The sequence below is a fragment of the Pelophylax lessonae genome, assembly GCF_965119305.1.
Source record: "Pelophylax lessonae genome assembly, chromosome: 8".
Classification (NCBI taxonomy): Eukaryota; Metazoa; Chordata; class Amphibia; order Anura; family Ranidae; genus Pelophylax; species Pelophylax lessonae.
Window position 1 is genome coordinate 50,961,415 of NC_138775.1, and position 19,768 is coordinate 50,981,182.

At 42.2% G+C, this 19,768-nt stretch overlaps 1 protein-coding gene across 7 annotated transcripts in view; it reads right to left on the reverse strand.

The window, feature by feature from the left end:
• Positions 1 to 841: 841 nt before the first annotated feature.
• Positions 842 to 19,768, reverse strand: part of CADPS (calcium dependent secretion activator) — a 706,678-nt gene continuing 687,751 nt past the window's right edge. For all 7 annotated transcript variants that reach the window (XM_082264950.1, XM_082264948.1, XM_082264947.1 and 4 more), the window contains one exon: positions 842 to 2,057. In XM_082264950.1, coding sequence (XP_082121076.1) covers positions 1,878 to 2,057 — 180 coding nt within the window. In that variant the 3' untranslated portion in view covers positions 842 to 1,877. The remainder of the gene's footprint in view (positions 2,058 to 19,768) is intronic.

A 19,768-nucleotide genomic window follows, 5' to 3' on the forward strand; every position in this document is an offset into this window, starting at 1 on the left:
TTCCTGAGAGTAAAAAGGTATTTCCAAGCAAAAGTGATAACATACCAGGGTACAGGACTATAAAAAGATAAAAAGTGGGAGGCTTTAATTGGGCTTTAAAGGTAAGGGTACTCAACAGGTTGCCAGTGGAGTCATCTTATGTGGCCCACGATCTCCTACTCTGGGATGGCGGAACGGCAGCTCCTGGAGTTTTGGTGCACTTTCAGAAAGTGCACCACAACTGCAAGATATAGTAGACGCATATGGCAAAGGGCAGCTAACCCATAGAAAAACTAAATGTGCACTGGGCTGCTCTCACAGTGTGGGTAAACCACAGTGCAACAGTGTGAAAGCAGCCTTATGCCCCTTTTACAGGATTGGTCCAATCTGGTCTACCTGTTAGTTTTCTTTCTGTGATTGTTTTTAAACAGCAGGTAAAACATCAGTCAGGGATTGGTCCCACAGAAAATGATGATCTTGATTGTTGTTTAAAATCTTCATTCTGCTATTCAAAATAAACATTTTAAATTCTGAACCATTTAATTTTATTGTAGCCCCTGACCAGTTACCAAAGAACTTAAGTGGTCCTTGCTCTTGAAGGGGTTGAGCATCCCTGCTTTAGGGCTGACTGAAAGCAATATCAGCCACGGCACAAGAAGCTTGCTGCCGATAGCAGTCTGTTTTAATAAACAAGTGATAAAAAATTGTGTAATTGGTCATCATTTGTTACACGTCTACTTTATTTTGTTTTTATGTGCAGTTGTACACCATCTGAGAAGGCATTGATATTAGAAATTTCACAAATGCCATTTTTTTGTTTCAATCTTTTAAACCCTCACCAAGAAAAAAACATTACTCTTAGGACATCTGAATAGTTATTTATTGAGAAGCCACAGTCCTTACACTTTTACAACTGTAGGCTCTTGTAAGGCAAAAGCAAGATGGATCCACTATTTTACACAGATAAAAAGCTTCTTGAGGGACCCTGTTGACATGCAGTTACTGGTCAAAATGCAATGTACATGGCAGATATAAAAACAATTGTGAAACACAAAATAATGTAAATTAAGGTTACAATCTACGGAAATAAGTATTGTATAGTCTTATAAACACAGTTTATAGTCTAAGTCTGTTATTAAAGTTGTCTTTTTTTTGTGTTTTTTTACATACACTTTTATTAAAACCTAAACAAAATGTAACATTTAAAGTGAAGACATAAACATAAAACTGTTTTATATATTTTTTTTCAACAGTAGCTTGTTCAGTTTTCGGATGTCTCATATCTACGACAAGTAGAACAGTTGTAGTTTTTTTTTGGAATACTAATCCGCTGATATGTAACCTCTAGTTAACTAACAGGATGTTCAAGTAAAAGAGTATGACTTAGAATTCGGGATGAGCTGAAATCGGAATTGAATGGATTGCCATAGTTAAACCTCGTTGGGTGTAGCCTCTTCTTTGAAAACAAAACCTTTAGATTTTGTTTGGTTTATGATGAGCGGGTGGCATCCACGCGACAAAAATGACATAACTACTCACTCATAGGCACAACAATTTTACCATCAACATATATACATTACAGGAATGAAGCATTGGATATTTTTGCTGAGAACAGGGACATATTTAGCATGTTTCCTATATAGATCAATTAACAGTATTAAACAATGGTGCTCTATATTGCTCATGAACCTATAGATTTGAAGATAGGAAACCTATGAACCAAATGTAGTGCGTTCAGGTATTTATTTATTTTTTAAATTACACAGCTAGAATGATAATCGTATTGGTAGAGTTTTTATGGGCAGTTGGAGCGGACAGAAAATTCCCTAATGTGGCTAACAGACATGCACTGGGGACTTGGGGTGGCTACATCCCATTGAGCCTCTATTTTCATATATTTAATCATCCTCTTCATCTTCTTCGTCACTGTCCTTCATTGTAATTCCTTGAAGCCCGCCTCCTTCGCTAACGGAAGCCGTTGCTTCCTCCACTGTTAACCGATTCCTAACGGTATCATAAGTCTTGCTGTTTAATGTGGAGTCCAGGACACCTTGTAATCGGAAATCGCGATATGTTTTCTAAACAGGATACAAAAATAGATACATAAATAAATTCAGAGATACAACAAAATAATGAAATTCTTATAACTGGTATATATGTTCTTGCAGTATTAAATTGCTATTGACTTGAAGATCATTGGGTTGACTCATTGGATTACTTACTTCCTAGCTCGTTTTAAAGCACAATTAGAAGCTAATGATAAAGTCTGGGGCTAAATTAGGTGAAAATTAACATGATACATTGATAGTATAGGAGATGTTCTAAAATCCTCTCTTCACACCAATTTCACTGTAACTGTAGATTTTATTTGCAGCTTTCCACATGGCACCACTATAACCTATTTACGTTCCCAACAGGCATAACTTATTAGTGACTTGTTTAACGAGGTGACAGTTCTGTGATATTAACCCTTGAAAGCCTTAAAATACTGGCATCAACTGCTTTGTAAGTTGAGAATTCCAAAGAATTCAAACCATTAAAGGAAAGAAAAAAAAGTCGCTGTATGCATGGAATGTTAAGACCTTCATGATAAGCAAATTTTGGTACTCTTAGCTATAGGTGGACCACATTTTTACTAGCAAATTATTTAAAACATGCAACATTCATTTGTAGTTGCAAAACTGAGAAGTACAGTCTTTAAGCTATACTATATTTTCAATATTATGAAATCTTTGTTACCTGATTATAAAAGATAATGAATTTGTAACTTCAATAAAAGATAATGAATAGCCTTGAAAATGGCAAAGTCATTACATAAATATGTATGTTCATTGCTACGTCACTTCAGTAACTGACCTTTTAATAAGCTCTAAACTACGTGCTGGAAATATTATATAAACCAGATTTATTAAAAGTCACAGGAGCCTCAAAAACTGGGGTACTTTGGTATTCACATGGTTAGGTTGAAAAAAAATAGTATTTATTAAGTTCAACCAAAAAATAAAATAAATAAATAATTCAATTACCTAAAAACCTGCACCCTCCAGAACCCTAAACCCATAGTTAATCCAGAGGAAAGCAAACAAAACCCATATAAAATATGGTCCACTTTGCTGCAGTGGGGTTAAAAATGTCTTCCTGATCCCATGGAATTGGATTCTCCCTGGATCAAGAATCGAAAGTGTTATTACGTATACAGTAAGTCCCCGACGTATGAACGAGTTTCATTCCGGGAGCTTGCTCATAAGCCCAACTTGTTTGTAAGTCCAACAAACATCAGTGCTTACAGACAAAGGCTGCGAGCGCTAATCAGTGTGTTCTGCCAGGGGGAGATTGATGCACCAACATTGCTTGTGCTGGTACGGTGATCTGTCAGTTTGTTTTCATTCAGCTCACTGGGTTAAATGGAAAAAACAGAATTTTTGTAAAATCTTACAGTAAAATTCCTTTCTCTGAGTCCTCTAACAGTCGCCGGCCTTCATATAGTCTTCACCAATGGGTATTGACCTCTTATCCACAGGAGTAAGCTAGGCAGAAGATTTTGTTAAAAACAAAAAACTTTGCATAGACACACCTACAGGGGGCTGTCCCTCTGGTCCAATACCCCTGGCTAGCCTCATTCCCAATTCAGTTTGGTAACAAGCAGTAGATAGTCCATGAACCCCAAAAGAGGGGCGGGGGCGGCGACTGTCAGAGGACTCAGAGAAAGGAATTTTACGGTAAGATTTTACAAAAATTCCGTTTTCTCTTACATCCTCTGACAGTCGCCGCCCCTCATATAGTCTTCACCGATGGGATGTCCCAAAGCAGCGTAGACATGAGGGGTGGGAAACGCAACCGTCTCAAGGTAACGAAGCACCCAAGGTCAGATAAAGGAACCTTATCTGAAGCTAAAAACGCCATGTCTCCCCCAAAGTACTGGCGCACACAGAACTTTGCGGCCAAAGGAGGCATCTGCCGATGCCGAAACATCAAGTTAGTAAACTCTGTAAAGGTGTGCAGGGACGACCAGGTTGCCGCATTGCACATCCGGGACACCGACGCCTGATGGCGAAAGGCCCAAAACGCACCCTCCGCTCCGAAGAGTGCACCGTGACAGGGAAGGGCGGAACCCGATCCCTAGGCGAATAAGCCTGTACAATCGTCCGTCTGAACCAGACAGGAACGGTTGCCGCAGACACAGCCATACCCTTCCGAGACCCTCAGGAAGGACAAAAAAGAGAATCCGACCTTCTGAAGGATTCAGTAGACGACAGGTAACCCTGATCGCCCTGACAACATCCAAGGAATGCAAACCAAAACTCCATAGAATGCGTAGGATTCGCACACAGCGAAAGCAAAACAATGTTCTCATGGAGATGGACATCAGACACCACCTTCGGAAAGAAGGATCGATGAGGTCGCAAGACCACGTCATCCCTATGAACCACCAGGTAGGGGGAGCGGTAAGATAGGACCGCCAACTCGGACACACTGCAAGCAGATGTGATCGCCACCAGAAAGGCAACTTTCCGTGACAGTGCAAGCAGAGGAAGCTCCCGGATGTTCTCAAAGGGAGGACGTTGCAAAACGACAGAACCAAATTCAAGTCCCAAGGGGTTAAGGGCGCCCCCCAGGGGGCCAAATGACGCACCCCTTGAATAAAGGTGCGGATCAAAGAATTTGACGCCAAAGGGCGCTGGAAAGAATGGCCAGCGCAGATAACTGACCCTCAAAAGTGGGCAGTGCAAAACGTAGGTCCACACCGGATTGCAGGAAGGCTAACACCCTTGCCACCGAAAAGTAGCGAGGATGGAAACCCCCGCGATTCGCACCAGGCGAAGCAAGCCTTCCAGGTATGATAATAAATCTTACCGGATGAGGCCTCCCTAGCTCTAAGCAAGGTAGGAGTGACTTCCGACGAGAGACCCCGATCTCTCAAGATCTGGCTGTTAACAGTCACGCCGTCAAGGCCAGCGACTGTAAAGCAGGATGGAAGAACAGCCCTGGAGACAACAGATCGTCTCGTAAGGGCGCCAGGGAGGCTCGACGACTATTTGCATGACGTCCACATATCAAGACTGGCGCAGCCAGTCCGGGCCCCCAGGACAACCGACCTCGGTTCCGAGACCAACCTGCGAAGGAACCGTGACAACTGAATCGGGGGGAAGGCATAAATAAGGCGATACTGATTCCAAGGCACCACCAGCGCGTCTGAGGCAGCTGCCAGAGGATCGCGTGTTCTTCCCACGAGCCTTCCCACCTAGTTGTTTAGAGGAGGCGCGGCATCACGCACACAGTATCTGAAAACACCTCCGGGTATAGGGACCATTACCCCTGGTCTGGGGTCTGGCGACTCCGATAGTCGGCCTGCCCATGTTCCATACCCGGAATGTGAACTGCTGAAAGCGCCGAGACCCGCATCTCCGCCCAAGGCAAAATCTCGGCCACTTCCTTGGCTGCCCGGGCACTCCTGGTGCCCCTTTGGTGATTCATGTACGATACCGTAGTGGTGTAGTCCGCCTGCACCCGCACAGGGTGGCCCTGAAGACGATCCCTCCAACGGAGCAAACAGAGTCTGATCATTCTCAGTTCTCAGGCATGCATCGGTAGGGAGGATCCCTCCTCCAACCAAGTGCACTGGGCAGACAATTTGCCCAGAACGACACCGCAGCCCGACAGGCTGGCGACCGTGGTGAGCACCTTTCAAAACAACGTCCGGAAGGATTTCCCTTCCGTCAGAGCCGGAGACTGGAGTTACCACAGAAGGTCCGCTCTGACCCAGTGGCTCAAAGATATCCTCCTGTCCAATGACTGAGGATGCCTGTCCCACCTGGCTAGGATCTCCGCTTGCAGAGATTGCATGTGGAACTGTACAAATGGGACCGCCTCGAAGGCTGACACTATCAACCCTACGGACCGCATGCGGGTCCTAAGTGATGAGGATTGAGTGACCTGACCTCGTTCAGCAGAGTCCGGAGTATGTCCTCCGGCAGGAAAACTCTTGCATGGGCGGAGTCCAGGACCATTCCCAGATAAGGGAGACGAACAGAAAGGAGCAATGTCGCCTTCTTAAAGTCGATGACCCACCCGAACTCCAGGAGCATTTGAACCGTGGTTGACAGATCGCGCAACAGAGTTGAACTGGAACTCGACCTTAACAGGAGATCGTACAGATATCCAAGGAATGCGATCCCCTGCACCCTCAACAGGGCCAGAACAGGAGCCAAAGCTTTGGTAAATACCCTTGGAGCCGAAGCGAGACCGAACGGTAACGCCACGAACTGATAGCGCTCCTCCACGATTGTGAATCGGAGGTACCTGTGATGACCCTCGAATACAAGGATGTATAGAAACGCATCCTTGAGGTCAATAAAAGCCAGGAATCTCCCGGGCTCAGAGAGGCCACCACCGATCAGAGGGATTCCATGCGGAATGTTTGAACCCACACAAAGCGGTTTAGAAACTGTAGGTCCAGAATCGGACACCCTTTCAGGGCACCGTGAACAGATTCAAGTAAACGCCCCTGAAAACCTGTCCCGATGTAACACCGGGACGATCACCCCCTGGGCGAGGAGATCCTGAACCGCCCGTTGGAGATCTTAGAAACGATCTGGGGTCAAATGAAGATTTGAGGGAAAGAATCTGTCTGCTGGGCACGATCGAAATTCGATCTTGTACCCCGACCGAATGAGTTCCTGAACCCCTCTGTCCTGAATGGCGGACGGGGCTGCCATGCCAGGGTGGGCACTATCGCCCAAGGCTGCTTCTGGCCACCAGAGGCCTGAAGTAGGATTCACCCATGTCATGTGCCTGAAAGGCACAAAAGGACCCCTGATTAGGTTTAAGGGAAGGTTCCCGCTTACGCAGAAAACTTACCTTTGGACACATTGGGCAGCAGAGTGCTTTGTACCCCCAGTGATCCCCTTCACCAACCCGTCCAGGGGGTCCCCAAAAAAGGCGATTCCCTGCATAAGGGATGTCAGACACAGTCTCCCTGGAAGTCTGGTCGGCCGACCAGCTCTACAGCCACACAAGGCGACGGATTATCACTGCGACAGCAAATAAGCGTAAGGCTAAAGGGGCCTCATCCAAGGCCGCATCACACAGGCATAAAAAAAAACGCCTGACAATGTGGTCCACCATCTCCAAAGTAGCAGGAGGGGCGGAATCAGCCACAAGGGTGCGTCTGAGCACCTTAATCCACTCCACCACAGCCTGAGAGACCATCACTGAGGCGAACATGGGCTTCAGCAAAGAAGCTGCCACCACATAGGAGTGGTGGGCAAGAGATTCCACCCGCCTAACCGCGGGGTCTCCAAGCACCGGATAAGCCTCCATGGGCATCAGAGTGGCCTTGTGTAATCTGGATACCGTGTGGACCACCGTAGGGGCCACAGTCCAGTGCGAATCCATTGGAGACGCAAAGGGACAACGGCACAGAAACCGCTTAGGTACCACAAAGGTGCGCTTTAAATTGTGCCATTGTTCGTTCACCGTTTCGTAAAAATCAGCGGGACAGGGATATACCTGAGCCGCTTTATGGGTTTTCTGCGGGTCCCAAAAGATGACCGCTTACCCGGTGGATGGGGCTCATCCTCTAAGTGTCTTTGGCCGACTCAGCGGGGGAATCATTCACCTCATCATCCTCCACCACCTCCCCGTCTGAATGAGAAGACTGAGACCCTTCATGGGTCACACAGTCCGTGGCAACCATATCTAGTTTAGAATCAGAAGACTGAAACAGTCTGGGCCATGTTCTAGCGGTCCGCTCCGACATCAACAGATCCACTTAGACGCCAAAGTCGCAAGTGCACAGTAAAGGAGCCCATGGCAGAGGATTTAGGCGTACCTGATCCCTCCACCAGAGCTGGGGGGAATTTGCTGTCCTGGGACTCCATACCCACTGATAACAAATGTGTATGGCGCTGGCCCTTTAATACACGTGACAGCGGTGGTTCCGCCGCAATGTACCGCAATAATGACAAGTCTTTAGTGCTAAGGCACCTATACAACGTTGCCAGCAAGGTAGTACCCCAAAAAAAACAGCACACAAGCCCCCCAGAAGTGTTACCGCACTCCCAGCACGATCGGATCGTCAGGATGAAAGAAATGATGTCCTCCGCTAGAGGCCCAACAGCGGCCTGAACAAATCAAAAATGGCCGCCAATAGAAAGTAATGGGGAGGCTTCGGGAAATGGCCGCCGAGCCCTGTATAAAACACAGTGCCACACGCAAGATGGCGCCCGAAGGGCGCGAATTACACTAGAAAATGGCTGCTGACTGCCCTGAACTGAAGCCAGAGCTGACTGGCCACATCCAAAATGGCGGCCCCGCGAATCTTACAGCGCGGCGGACCCCAACAACCATGTCTGTACCCCAAAGTGACCCACACACTCCCAAGGGGCTCAGGGACCCCCGCACACCCCCCACAGTGCGGTATGACCGCAGATAGCACCCCAGCAGGGACCGTAAGGGAGACACAGGGACCACACGGACAGACATGAGGGGAAGCACACAGACTCTACCCAGACTGCCATCCTCAGGAGAGAAGGCCCCACACACACACACCCAGCATACAATGTCACAGACAGAGGGGGTAGCATGGTACTCACTTATCCATGCAATTTTGTGGGTGCCACTCTGCAACGGGAAGCCTCCCACCCCGGGTGGTGGGGGTGCCGTCAGCCAAAAACAGGATGTTTGCCACACACGGCGTATCCTTGCGAAGTGGCTACTTTGCGGGCTTTGTCCCTGAGGACAGGGACAGGTCGTTTGTGAGGCCAGGGCGTACGCATAGCCTGCTAAACGCTCAATGGTGGGCTGGGATTCCATAAGGCTCTAGTACAACCAGTCCGATTCCCAGCTCCGCAAACGCTGTAGTCTTCCGAAGTCTGACTAACTAAGCGCAGGAACAAATAAAAAGTAGTGAGAGTAGTGCAAAGAAAAAACACACTTAGCAGAAAATATAATGTAATAAAACAGAGAAAAAGGCTGAGACTGTAGCCCCAGCACAGGGAAGTCTGCCTACTCCTAAGCTAGGCAAAAGACAAACTGAATTGGGAATGAGGCTAGCCGGGGGTATTGGACCAGAGGGACAGCCCCCTGTTGGTGTGTCTATGCAAAGTTTTGTGTTTTTTTAACAAAATATTCTGCCTAGCTTACTCCTGTGGATAAGAGGTCAATACCCATTGGTGAAGACTATATGAGGGGCGGCGACTGTCAGAGGACGTAAGAGAAAAACATCTTTGAAAGTTTGCAACTTGAAGGTTCATATGTAGGGGAATTACTGTACAATAAATAAATTCCAACTAACAACTGTAGATGAGAGCATTTCTTCCCCCCCCCCCACCTTACAATTGGCCAGTGTAGTTGTCTATTGCAATGATGGACCAATAGTGAGGCAAAGGAGAAGTGTGGGGAAACATATTGACACTTGACCACAGGAGCTGGATGAAACTTGCATACCAGAATGGCCCAGCTGTCAGAAAGATCAGCCAGTCTGTTAAGCTGTGACCTAGCTCGAACATCTGCACTTGTGTTTGTGCAAGTAGAATAGGGGTGCAGCTGTGTGCCTCTGCACAGCCACATGTATTTTCATGAGCATGTATGTATGCATATTGCTCACAGTGGTGCAGTGCAGGCTATTTAAGCTAAACCCTGCCAAGCCTCAGTGCTGAAAGGTCTTCAACAGTACTTCTGTGGTCTCTGACCCTGCATTCTGACTCTGCAATCTTGATTTCTGTTAGTGGCTTGTTCCTTGACCAGTCTTCAACTTTTCTCTGGTCAACTGTTCTAATACTGATCTTAGTGTGTTTTACAGACTACATTTTGCCTGCTGAACTCACTAACACTTTGCTGTCAGCAAGTTACTGACTATTTCCATCTCTGACTCTGTCTCTGCCCAATGACATGGCACTGCATTTCCTGCCTATTACTGACCCTGAATTGTGTTTAAAACCCATCTCAACAGTGAAATACATCTCCTCGTCACTTTGAATCCTTTGACAACTCCGCTTTCAAAGTTCATATGGAATCAAAATCACTAGGCAGCACTCACTCCATTCTATTGTCCCTACACTCTATGTCTCCATATCCAGGATTGTTCGGACTGGAGCAGTATGAGAGTCTGCCCTTGTTATCTCATGCACTCCTTCAAGGTACATGAAACCAGCCCTTGGGGTTCCCTGAATGAAAGCTGCACCAATGTGCAAGTATTTGGAGGTGCTAGCTAAAGCATACCAGTGGCCCTGTATTAGCTTTTAGTTTAATGCATGTACATTACAAAGAAAGCATGTCTTAAGTAAAGCATGAAGGCTGCCATTGCTGACCTTTTGGTGAAAATTGTAATTGTAAATACTGAGCTTCTGACTTCAATACTTTCTAGTCAATTTAAAAACATTAAAGTGGTAGTATACTCTGCTTTTTAACTTTTACCTACAGGTAAGCCTATAATAAGGTAAATGTAGGTAAAATGAATATCTCCTAAACCTGCACAGTTTAGGAGATATTCGCCCTTGATACCAGCGGCACATGCGCTCTAAAGGTCCGGCGGACCTTCAGAGCTCCTTGTCGGCTCCTTGCCGTAAAGTGAACTTCTGCGCGCATGTGCGGGAGTGACGTCATCGTGGCTCCTGCCACTTATAGCGCTGGAGCCGCCGAACCCGGAAGAGACACCGAGCGAAGATGTCGTCTGCCTCATCGGTGTCCAGGCAACCGTGTCGGGGCTTCGGTCTAAGGTAAGTATTTAATAATGAGCTAGTATGCGATGCATACTAGCTCATTATGCCTTTGTCCTGCAGGGGTTTTTTTTGAGGATACAACCACTTTAACTATAATACTTCATTGCTATTATTTTATTTTACACCTCTATAAAATGTGTTTGTGTGAACATAATTGATTTTTTGAGAGAATTTTTGGTTTACATGCAAATTTTAGAAAACAAACAGTTGTTCTCTTTGGTGGATACAAGTGTTTGTCAAAGTATCTATAAGTACTAAACCCATGTAAGCAACATAGATGGCTCCATGTGAAGTCAAAAGAGGCTGGTGAGCTCATACCTTCTTTTCTAACAGTTATAATTCTGTGAAATAATAAGGTAAGCATATACTAATGAAAGTTTGTATTTCCCAACTTGCTCCTAAGCCAACAACAAAGAGGGTGTTCATTTGCCACACAGGGTCTTGAAATTCTACTACTTACACAAGAATGACCTCCCCATGTTTTTTGCAGCTACATAGGCTTTAGGAATTTGCATATGAAGAGTGAATACGGATTTACTAAAGGAGTAGAGAATGCTCACTTCGCAAAGTGAAAATTCACTTAGCTTAGTGAATGAGGTGAAGATGCACAGACCTAAATTATCCAATTATGTACAAAAAAAATCATCTTCTTTTTTTAATTTTTTCTTGCACATGATTAAGTATTCTTTGCAAAGTGAATTTATTTTCTGCTTTACCCCATTCACTAAGCTAAATGAAAAACCACTTTGAAAAGTCAATATATTCTGCTCCTTTAGTAAATCAACCCCAATGACAGAGCAGAATTGTCCTTTTAAAGAGAATTTGTCACAAAACAATATACCTCCAAGGAGTCTGTAATGAAAGCATCCCTTCTCCAGTACCATAAAAGAGTAGAGAGAATAAACAAGCACTTAAACTTCAGGACTGAAGAAAAGCCAGGCAGAGACATTGCATTGCCTGTTCGGTATGGTTCTTAGTTATATTTACAAGCTGTCAGAAATAATACCAAGCCAAAAGTTTTGTGTTTTATCTTTACGTTTGTAAGTAAAATTGAGCTGAAGACTGTGCTCCCATATCTGAATTTACCATACTTGGGGAAAAGTTAAGTAGATAATACGTTCTTCTTACTCTTTCCTTCTCTTATCCTTCCTTTTTTTTTTCTTTAATTATAGATCTCTGGTGGGTTTCAGTTAGTGAGCTACCCTGACTGTAAATGGGATGTTCATACATGTTGTATTGATGTACTCTCCCCAAAGTTTCTTAGTACTGTGGAAGATAAGATGGCCTCAGAAACACTTCGTTTATTAAGCTATATTGCGTGTTATGTACATGTCTTGTGGTACATTATATGTTTTCACTTGTAATGTTCCTTTTATTCTGCTTGAAAATCAATAAAATGTGATTATGCAAAAAGAAAAAAAAATTAACTGAAGACAAAACTGCCCCCAAAGGATTATCTTTACTTCTAAATCTGGCCAAACATGGATCAAAACTTGGCGGGTTCAGCAGGGAATGGCCGAATTTCCATCCATGTACTATATGGGGACAATGGTTAGAATCGGTAGAGGGACATCTGTAACCCGCCTGTTAGGTAAATGCCATTTGATCAGCAGCGCTGACTATAGCTGACGGTGCCGATCAGTGTATTCTGACAGTCTCTCCGTCATCAATAAACAATAGTTCAGCAGGAGCCCATACAACTCGAATATGTTGGTTTTGACAAAGCACGCAAGTCTTGTGATATGTGTTACCTTTTGTCCCCTGCTGTAAGCCTTGCGCCATCTGTGCTTATTTTTTTGCTTTCTCCTGAATAAACATTTTTGAAATTGCATCTCACGGGAGTGCAGCCAATTCCTCATCCATTCATCCATAATTTTCTGCAGCAGTGGCAGGGCGTGCACCTCGGTTTGGATGTTTGTTCACTTTCAGCCCAGCAGACTCACCTGGAGCCACGTTACTTGCATTTAACTCAAATATGTGGATGGGGGAATCAAATCGGGTCAGTTTTTTTATTCAGCCCGCTGGTTGAATAAAAAAAAAACGGAATCATTAATGTGCTCTTTAACGTTTAGGTGCTTGTTTACTCCTTTAGGCTACAATTGGACATTGTAAAACCCTTGGCTGAGAATACAGCTTATCAGTGACGTTTTTTTCCCATTAGACATATAAATTATTACCCTATGCCTCTTAGTCTGTCTACAAGTGGAAAGCCTAGCCCTTCTTCCTCATTTTTTGCACTTCTCCAAATCCCAGGTGGTATTCCATTTTTTAGTTCTAGCTCAAGAGAACCTCTTCATCTTTTGCAACACAAAAGCATGAAAATCCAAGACAAGAAGCACCCACCAACAGTTGTGAGTTGCAATATTTTTACCACTTTAAATTTAAAATAAAAAATAGAATATAAATACATTTGGGAAAGCAAGCTTCAACAACTAATTTAGGAATGAAATCTCAAAATGCTTTAGCTTGTTTCTTTTGGATAAAGTATGTTGAAATATTTGGATTCTCGACCACTGGTGTGGTGTTTCTACTCTTCTAAATTTCTTCGATTTTGTACAAAGCACCTCCCAGAGGCCTTAGCCTATCATAAATCCCTGTATTCCACTTCCTATATTCTACACTGCTAGAGTACAACCACTTTGGATCCAGAGCCTCCAGCACATTCTTACCCAGAAGCTGGAAAGTGCCTACTATCATCAAAAGCCTCTCAGACAAGTAATTTGCATTGTGACAAGAATTTTGACAGAAAAGTATAATGCATTTGTGCACAGTCACATATCTGATTTGTTTGTATGAAAAGAGCTTTTATCACCCACGTAAGGCTTCAGTCCTTAAGGGTTACAAACAGGACTGAATTGTGAGGTAGGTTCAGTCATTTGGCTTTATGTAAAAAAAATATTTAATTCATTATTGTCTGTTAATTAAAATAATGTAAAAACTGTAAAAGAATTATCCCTCAAGGACAGAAGACAGACAGAACTACAGAACTGACATATGACAATAATTAAATAATAACTGCTACAGGAAAAAAAACAAAATACACCCCTACAAAATAATAATTATTCTGCACCTAATGTATTAATTATTTTGGCATTTTTCAGTAAACTAAAGAGGAAAAATATGAAAAATGTAGGTTGCAGTGCCTAAATATAAAAAATAGTGAACATAAATGTGCATAAAATGCAAAATATATATAATGAACTCAGTCCATAGAAAACTGCAAAAAAGTCCATATAAAATAATCAGTGCCAGTGTGAAAATGATCAATCCTCCACCAGTGGTTCTTCACCCAAGAACAGAAATGTAATTACATGCCAGAGGTCCTAGCCACCAGCTCTATTGTGGTAGAGAGTGTTTTTAGGCACTCACAGGGGGTGCTAGTCACTTTAAGGGCTGCAAGTGGGAACAGATAGTAAAATTGATATGATAAAAACATATGCCCGGATTGCCCACATTGCACTCACCGCAAGTGACGTCAGACGCTGCAGGCCGCCGCTCAAGCTCACCGCAGTTCTTCCACCGAGTCAACCCGGAAGTCGTCAGGAAAAGCTCCCGGACCTCTCCCGGACTATCAGACCGGATAAGAACAAGAGCAGGCCCCCAGCCACCGGACAACAACACCACGCCACACACATCAATGAGTATTGAGATGTGAGTCACTACTATAATTTCTTGTTAATAAATTGTATACCGCACTCAAGAGGCGCTTTTTCCCCCTTCTCTATATACCAGCTCTATTGTGGGTTCTGGTGGCTTTTCATGTAAGTGATGTTCTGAAGCTTGGACCAAAGTTTTGGCTTTTTTCTTGATTTTAAGTTGCTTGCTAATAAATATTACACTATGAAAAGTATGTTCTCTCTTTTATACCTATTGATATAATTTCCTGCTGGTTGGAGCATTTGAAGGAATTACCTCCGGTGTATATCCTCTCTTCTGATTTGCTTTTGGCTCAAGACCTGACGTTACACTATAAAAACGCATTAGCTGTCGTAATAAGACAGCAACATGGTCTGGTGAGTGCACATTTCTGTTTTTGGGTGAAGAACCACTGGTTGAGGATTGATCATTTTCTCCCTGGCACTGATTATTTTATATGGACTTTTTTGCAGTTTTCTATGGACTGAGTTCATTATATATATTTTGCATTTTATGCACATTTATGTTCACTATTTTTTATGTTTAAGTGATTCAACCTACATTTTTCATATGTTTTTTTATGTTTGTATAATCACATTGTTTGCCAGCTGCTGATTGAGTTATTTTAAGGCGCTGACTTCACTTTTATGTTTAAAGAGGAAAAATAGTTATTCTATATTTAAAAAAAGAACTAAGTTCCAACAATCCTGGATTTTATTATAGAGAAATAATTTATATTTTTTAAATGTTTATGCATAAATGTCATACTTGATAGGACAGACTTTAAAGCCGTCAACCCTTCAAAGGATAGAAAAGTAAGCTGCTGGGCAAAAAACAGTTAAATTGCCTTTCTTTAAATGGTAACAATTTCAGTTGTTAAATGGAGCTTGTGTATATATGACACTTGTCACTACCTATCTAGGTGTTAGTTGTTGTCAGCATATCACCCCCATATGCATGCATCTTTAGACACCTATGGAAGCTGCAAGACACATGGTTAATCTTTTGCCGAATAAGCAAACATAAGTCTTTTGACATCTGGATATGTAACTAGATCAAGGTGTGCTTCCTTATTCAAGCCTTTAACTGTTTGATGTTTCCATTACGCTGAGTTATAAGGGGGGCCCGAGTTAGCACACGGTGGGGCACTCTTCAGTTTGATGAAAATATCTATATTTTATTCAATGTTCAAATGATTTCATTCTAAATATTTAATAAGCTATTTCTGGTAAAACAAAATGTTGTTATGAATGTAAGGAGCCTCTATTTTAATTTCTTTAACCACTTCAAAACAGGGTACTTTTACCACTTTCTGCCCAGGCCAATTTTCAGCTTTCAGCGCTGTTGTACTTTAAATGACAATTACACGGTCATGCAACACTGTACCCAAACTACATTTTTATCTTTTGTTCACAGAAACAGAGGTTTCCTTTGGTGGTATTTAATGACCACTGGGTTTTTTATTTTTTGCTAGATTAATGAAAAAATACTGAAAATTTTGAAAAAAAAACACGTTTTTCTTTGTTTCTGTCATAAAATTTTGCAGATAATCTTTCTTCATGAATTTAGGCCAACATGTATTCTGCTACATTTCTTTGGTGAAAATAACCCAAATCAGTGTATATTATTTAGTCTGTCTCATTTCTTGTCAGGTCTGGGTAGTATATATATATCTCCTAAAAGTCCCTTTTTTGGAAAGTAGACAGTCCAAAGTATTTAGTAATCGGCATGACTTTTTTTCTGAGGTTGTCATTTTTTGTCATACTTTTTTGGAAAATATGTTTTCTTTACATACTGTCACTAGTGCAGTACAGCGTAATCATATAACGGGTGTAGCGATGATCAGGGACACTGACTGGTGACAGTACTAATATATATATATATATATATATATATATATATATATATATATATATATTTTTTTTTTAACACAATTTGACCAGAGCAATATCATGTTACCATAGTAACATTGTACTACTCTGAGTAAGTGATCAGTATTTTTTTTTTTTTTTTTACACATTATTTTTGCATATAGTAGTGCATTACATTACATTGCTATATGAAAGCATTTTACTAAATGAAATCGATTCAATCAGTTTTTTTTTTATGTGATTTGCTGTGATTGGTAAGAGCTAATCACATGGTACAGATAGGCTGTGATTGGCCCTGTCTGTATCATGTGATCACACTGACTAATCACAGCTTGAAAGGAAGCCATCCATTGTGTACAACTTTCATGTGACCTGCTGTGATTGGTTACATTGGTCACATGGTATTGGCAGAGGGCCAGTACAGTGAACAATGGACACAGCCGGTGACAATCATGATGCTGCGCGGCCCCACGCGGTCCTAATTATTTTAAATCCTCATGCTGCTAGCATTTGTAAATGGATAGGAAAATATATCATAATTACTTGTTTTTAACTTTTGTTTTTACATTTCTTCAGTTACTTCCTGGTTTCTTGCCTAGTCAAATGATGTCATTAATTCCAGGAATCTTTAGGAGGGGAGGATAGGAGGAGGGTTTTTTTTTCAGGTAAGCACACTCCAGGATTCCAGGAAGTAAATGCTACATGAATCATTTGCCCTTACTCAAGATGTCCATGACCAGAAATGCTAGAAAGGTTATTTTTAAAAATGATTTCTCAACAAAATAAACTATGGAGACATGGATGGATGGGGAGTTTGCTTTGAATAATAAAAATGTATTATATAATCTTTTTGGCTTGTGGTGCTCAGATGCAGCAAAGATCTGTTTATAATTTATATAATACATAACACTATTCATCAAATTAAAACATAGGACTTTCAAAGTCTACTCCCTTTAATTAATAGAAACAAGTAAAGATATGTAAAAAAAGGGTGCAGCGCCAACAAAAAGTTCTATGAAACACCACATTATGAAGTCCAAACGTTACAGCTTGCGAAGACGTAGAAGAAAATCCCCACGCCAACTGAGGTGAGAAAGGTGCAGACACCACCATGGAAAAAAGGGGCAATCCTGTTTACCAGATGGTCTTGACCCTCAGATTATAGAGAGGTCAAAAACAGAATATAAGAAGCTTGAATTGGGAGATTCCTGTCCAAGCCAGGCATACACAGCGTTCCCCACCACAGTGTCCAGTTCCAGGCACCCTTTACACTCATGGTACAGAAAACCTGCACTCCCGAAGTAGCGTATAAACCCATAGGCAACGAGCCTCAAAGAAATAAAGTCCTACAAAAGTGCAGTAATTCTAAACAAGCTGAGCAAACTAATTTATTATAATAAGATGCACTTACATTCAATAAAGACATTACAAGGGTGTCAACATGTTAAAAAGATGGCCGTGGCGTACAGCGTCCTTACGTCATGTCACGGAAGTCGCCATACGCGTTTTGTTATATAATAAGTAAACATTTTTGCCAGTACATGTAATTTTTAGTGAAAGCGTAGTTATATTTTAAGTTCCTTTTGATGACTTCAAGTGGATCTTCACTGCCTCTGAGCACCACAAACCAAAAACACTATTTGATTCACTTTTAATATTCTAAGCAAACTCCCCCATCCATCCTCCATGTCTCCATGCTTTGTTTTGTTGAGAAATCACTTTGGAAAAACACCCCCCTAGCATCTTTGGCCGTGTCCATCTTGAGTAAGGGCAAATTATTTGTGTAGAATTGAATTCCTGGAATCCATCTGCCCTTAAATCAAGCATGCACACAGGTGAGTCTGATTAGCTGTGAAAACCATCCCCTCTCCTCCTAAGACTCTTGGGATTTAGGACATCATTTGCCTAGGCAAGAAACCAGGAAGTAACTAAAGAAATGTGAACAGTGAAGTTTAAAACAGGTAAATATCATACTTTCCTATGTTTACTAATGCCAGTAGCATTAAAAATAATCAATGTTGATTGGAAAAGTGAAGTTCCACTTTAAGAGTGACATGTTGTAAAGTATATAAAGAACTGCATGTGTGTAGAATAGGGCAGTCTAACGTATGTCACATCTGGCTAAGTCTATAGAGTTGAAGCAGTTTGGAGCATGTCACAGCACTATGTATGGAAAGGGGCAATCCAAATCATAATCAGACAGCACAATGTGATAGGGGTATGGTAATAAATACATATTTTACAGCACAGAATATAGAGCTGGGTAGTCCAGAACATTATAAAAAACAAAAGGTGTTTTTGTACAACGCAGTGTACCAAGTGGGATAAATCAGAGAATTTAACATACAACAGAGACAGAACAGGCATACTTTTGCTAGTCTAATAATAAATATGGACCTCATTTCTTTTAACGCACATCCCACTGAACTCTGCCATGTGAGAGTGTGGAAGCAGCAACTGCTCACTATTACTTCCTGGGTTCCTTTATTATAACTACAACATATTCTTGTCCTAGCAGCCTCTGAAAAAAAGAGAAATATGATGTGTTACCTTTACTGAACAGAAGGTCTGTTTTCTGATCTACTGCCAGCAGGTTTCCTAGCTCTGAGTACATTCTGTGCTGTGTTGTGAATAATTTGCTCAAGTGAGACAGGTTGCTCATTCAGTTCAATGCAGAGAAAGTCAGCAGCTGGTTTAGGCTTCTAAACCAGCTGCTGACAAGATTTGTGTAGATCCTCACAGCTGTGAAAATACCACCCAAGTTCCTGTTAATTATCAATCCTATATATTGTCTTCTATTCCAAACCTTGATGAAGGGACTGTTTTTGGACCCTTGAAACATGTTGGCTACCCTTTTGAAAATGTGTCTGAACTTTATTGAAAAGACTATATCTGGACTATTGAGCTATGGTGTGCCCTTCAATTCATATTTAAACTCTAGTGCATTACAAACCAAAGCAACTGTGGCAATACTCTGGGGTGTAAAAACTGCTTGCGCAGTAACCAGATCACCTACACCACGTTAAAATACTGTTGGATAGCAACAGGATAACCTCATGTCAAAGCCTAATTTATGCTAAAGGACGAACTTGGGTTTTGTGGCCTAAAACAGCAAATAATATTTTCCTGTCTAATATTGACTAATCCTCGCCAAAAAGAGACACTTATGTCCCCGGTAAGCCCTTTGGACAGTAATAGGGCTAAGCAACGAAGAGATTGTCTCCAACTGACAACAATCTGCTGAAAATACTTGAGAGCAACTGTGAAGGGAAAATGTGGGTTCTCTTCACATTGGAAACCATGTCCCACTGCTATTGCTAAGAAGGTTTGGATTTAGGACAGTCATAAGACTTGGCATAATCACCTTGAGGGGTAGGTCATCTAGTCCAGTGGTTCCCTGTTTCTCTAAGCTTTCCCTTCTTCCAGAGATGCTTGGGTATTCAAAAACATTAAAGAACCAATATCTTTTTTTGTTTTTGTTTAGTGGCCTTGTGACAGGACTTATATACTAAAGTGTGTATTTACTCTCTGCTTCATCTGAACACATGTCTGTCCCTCACA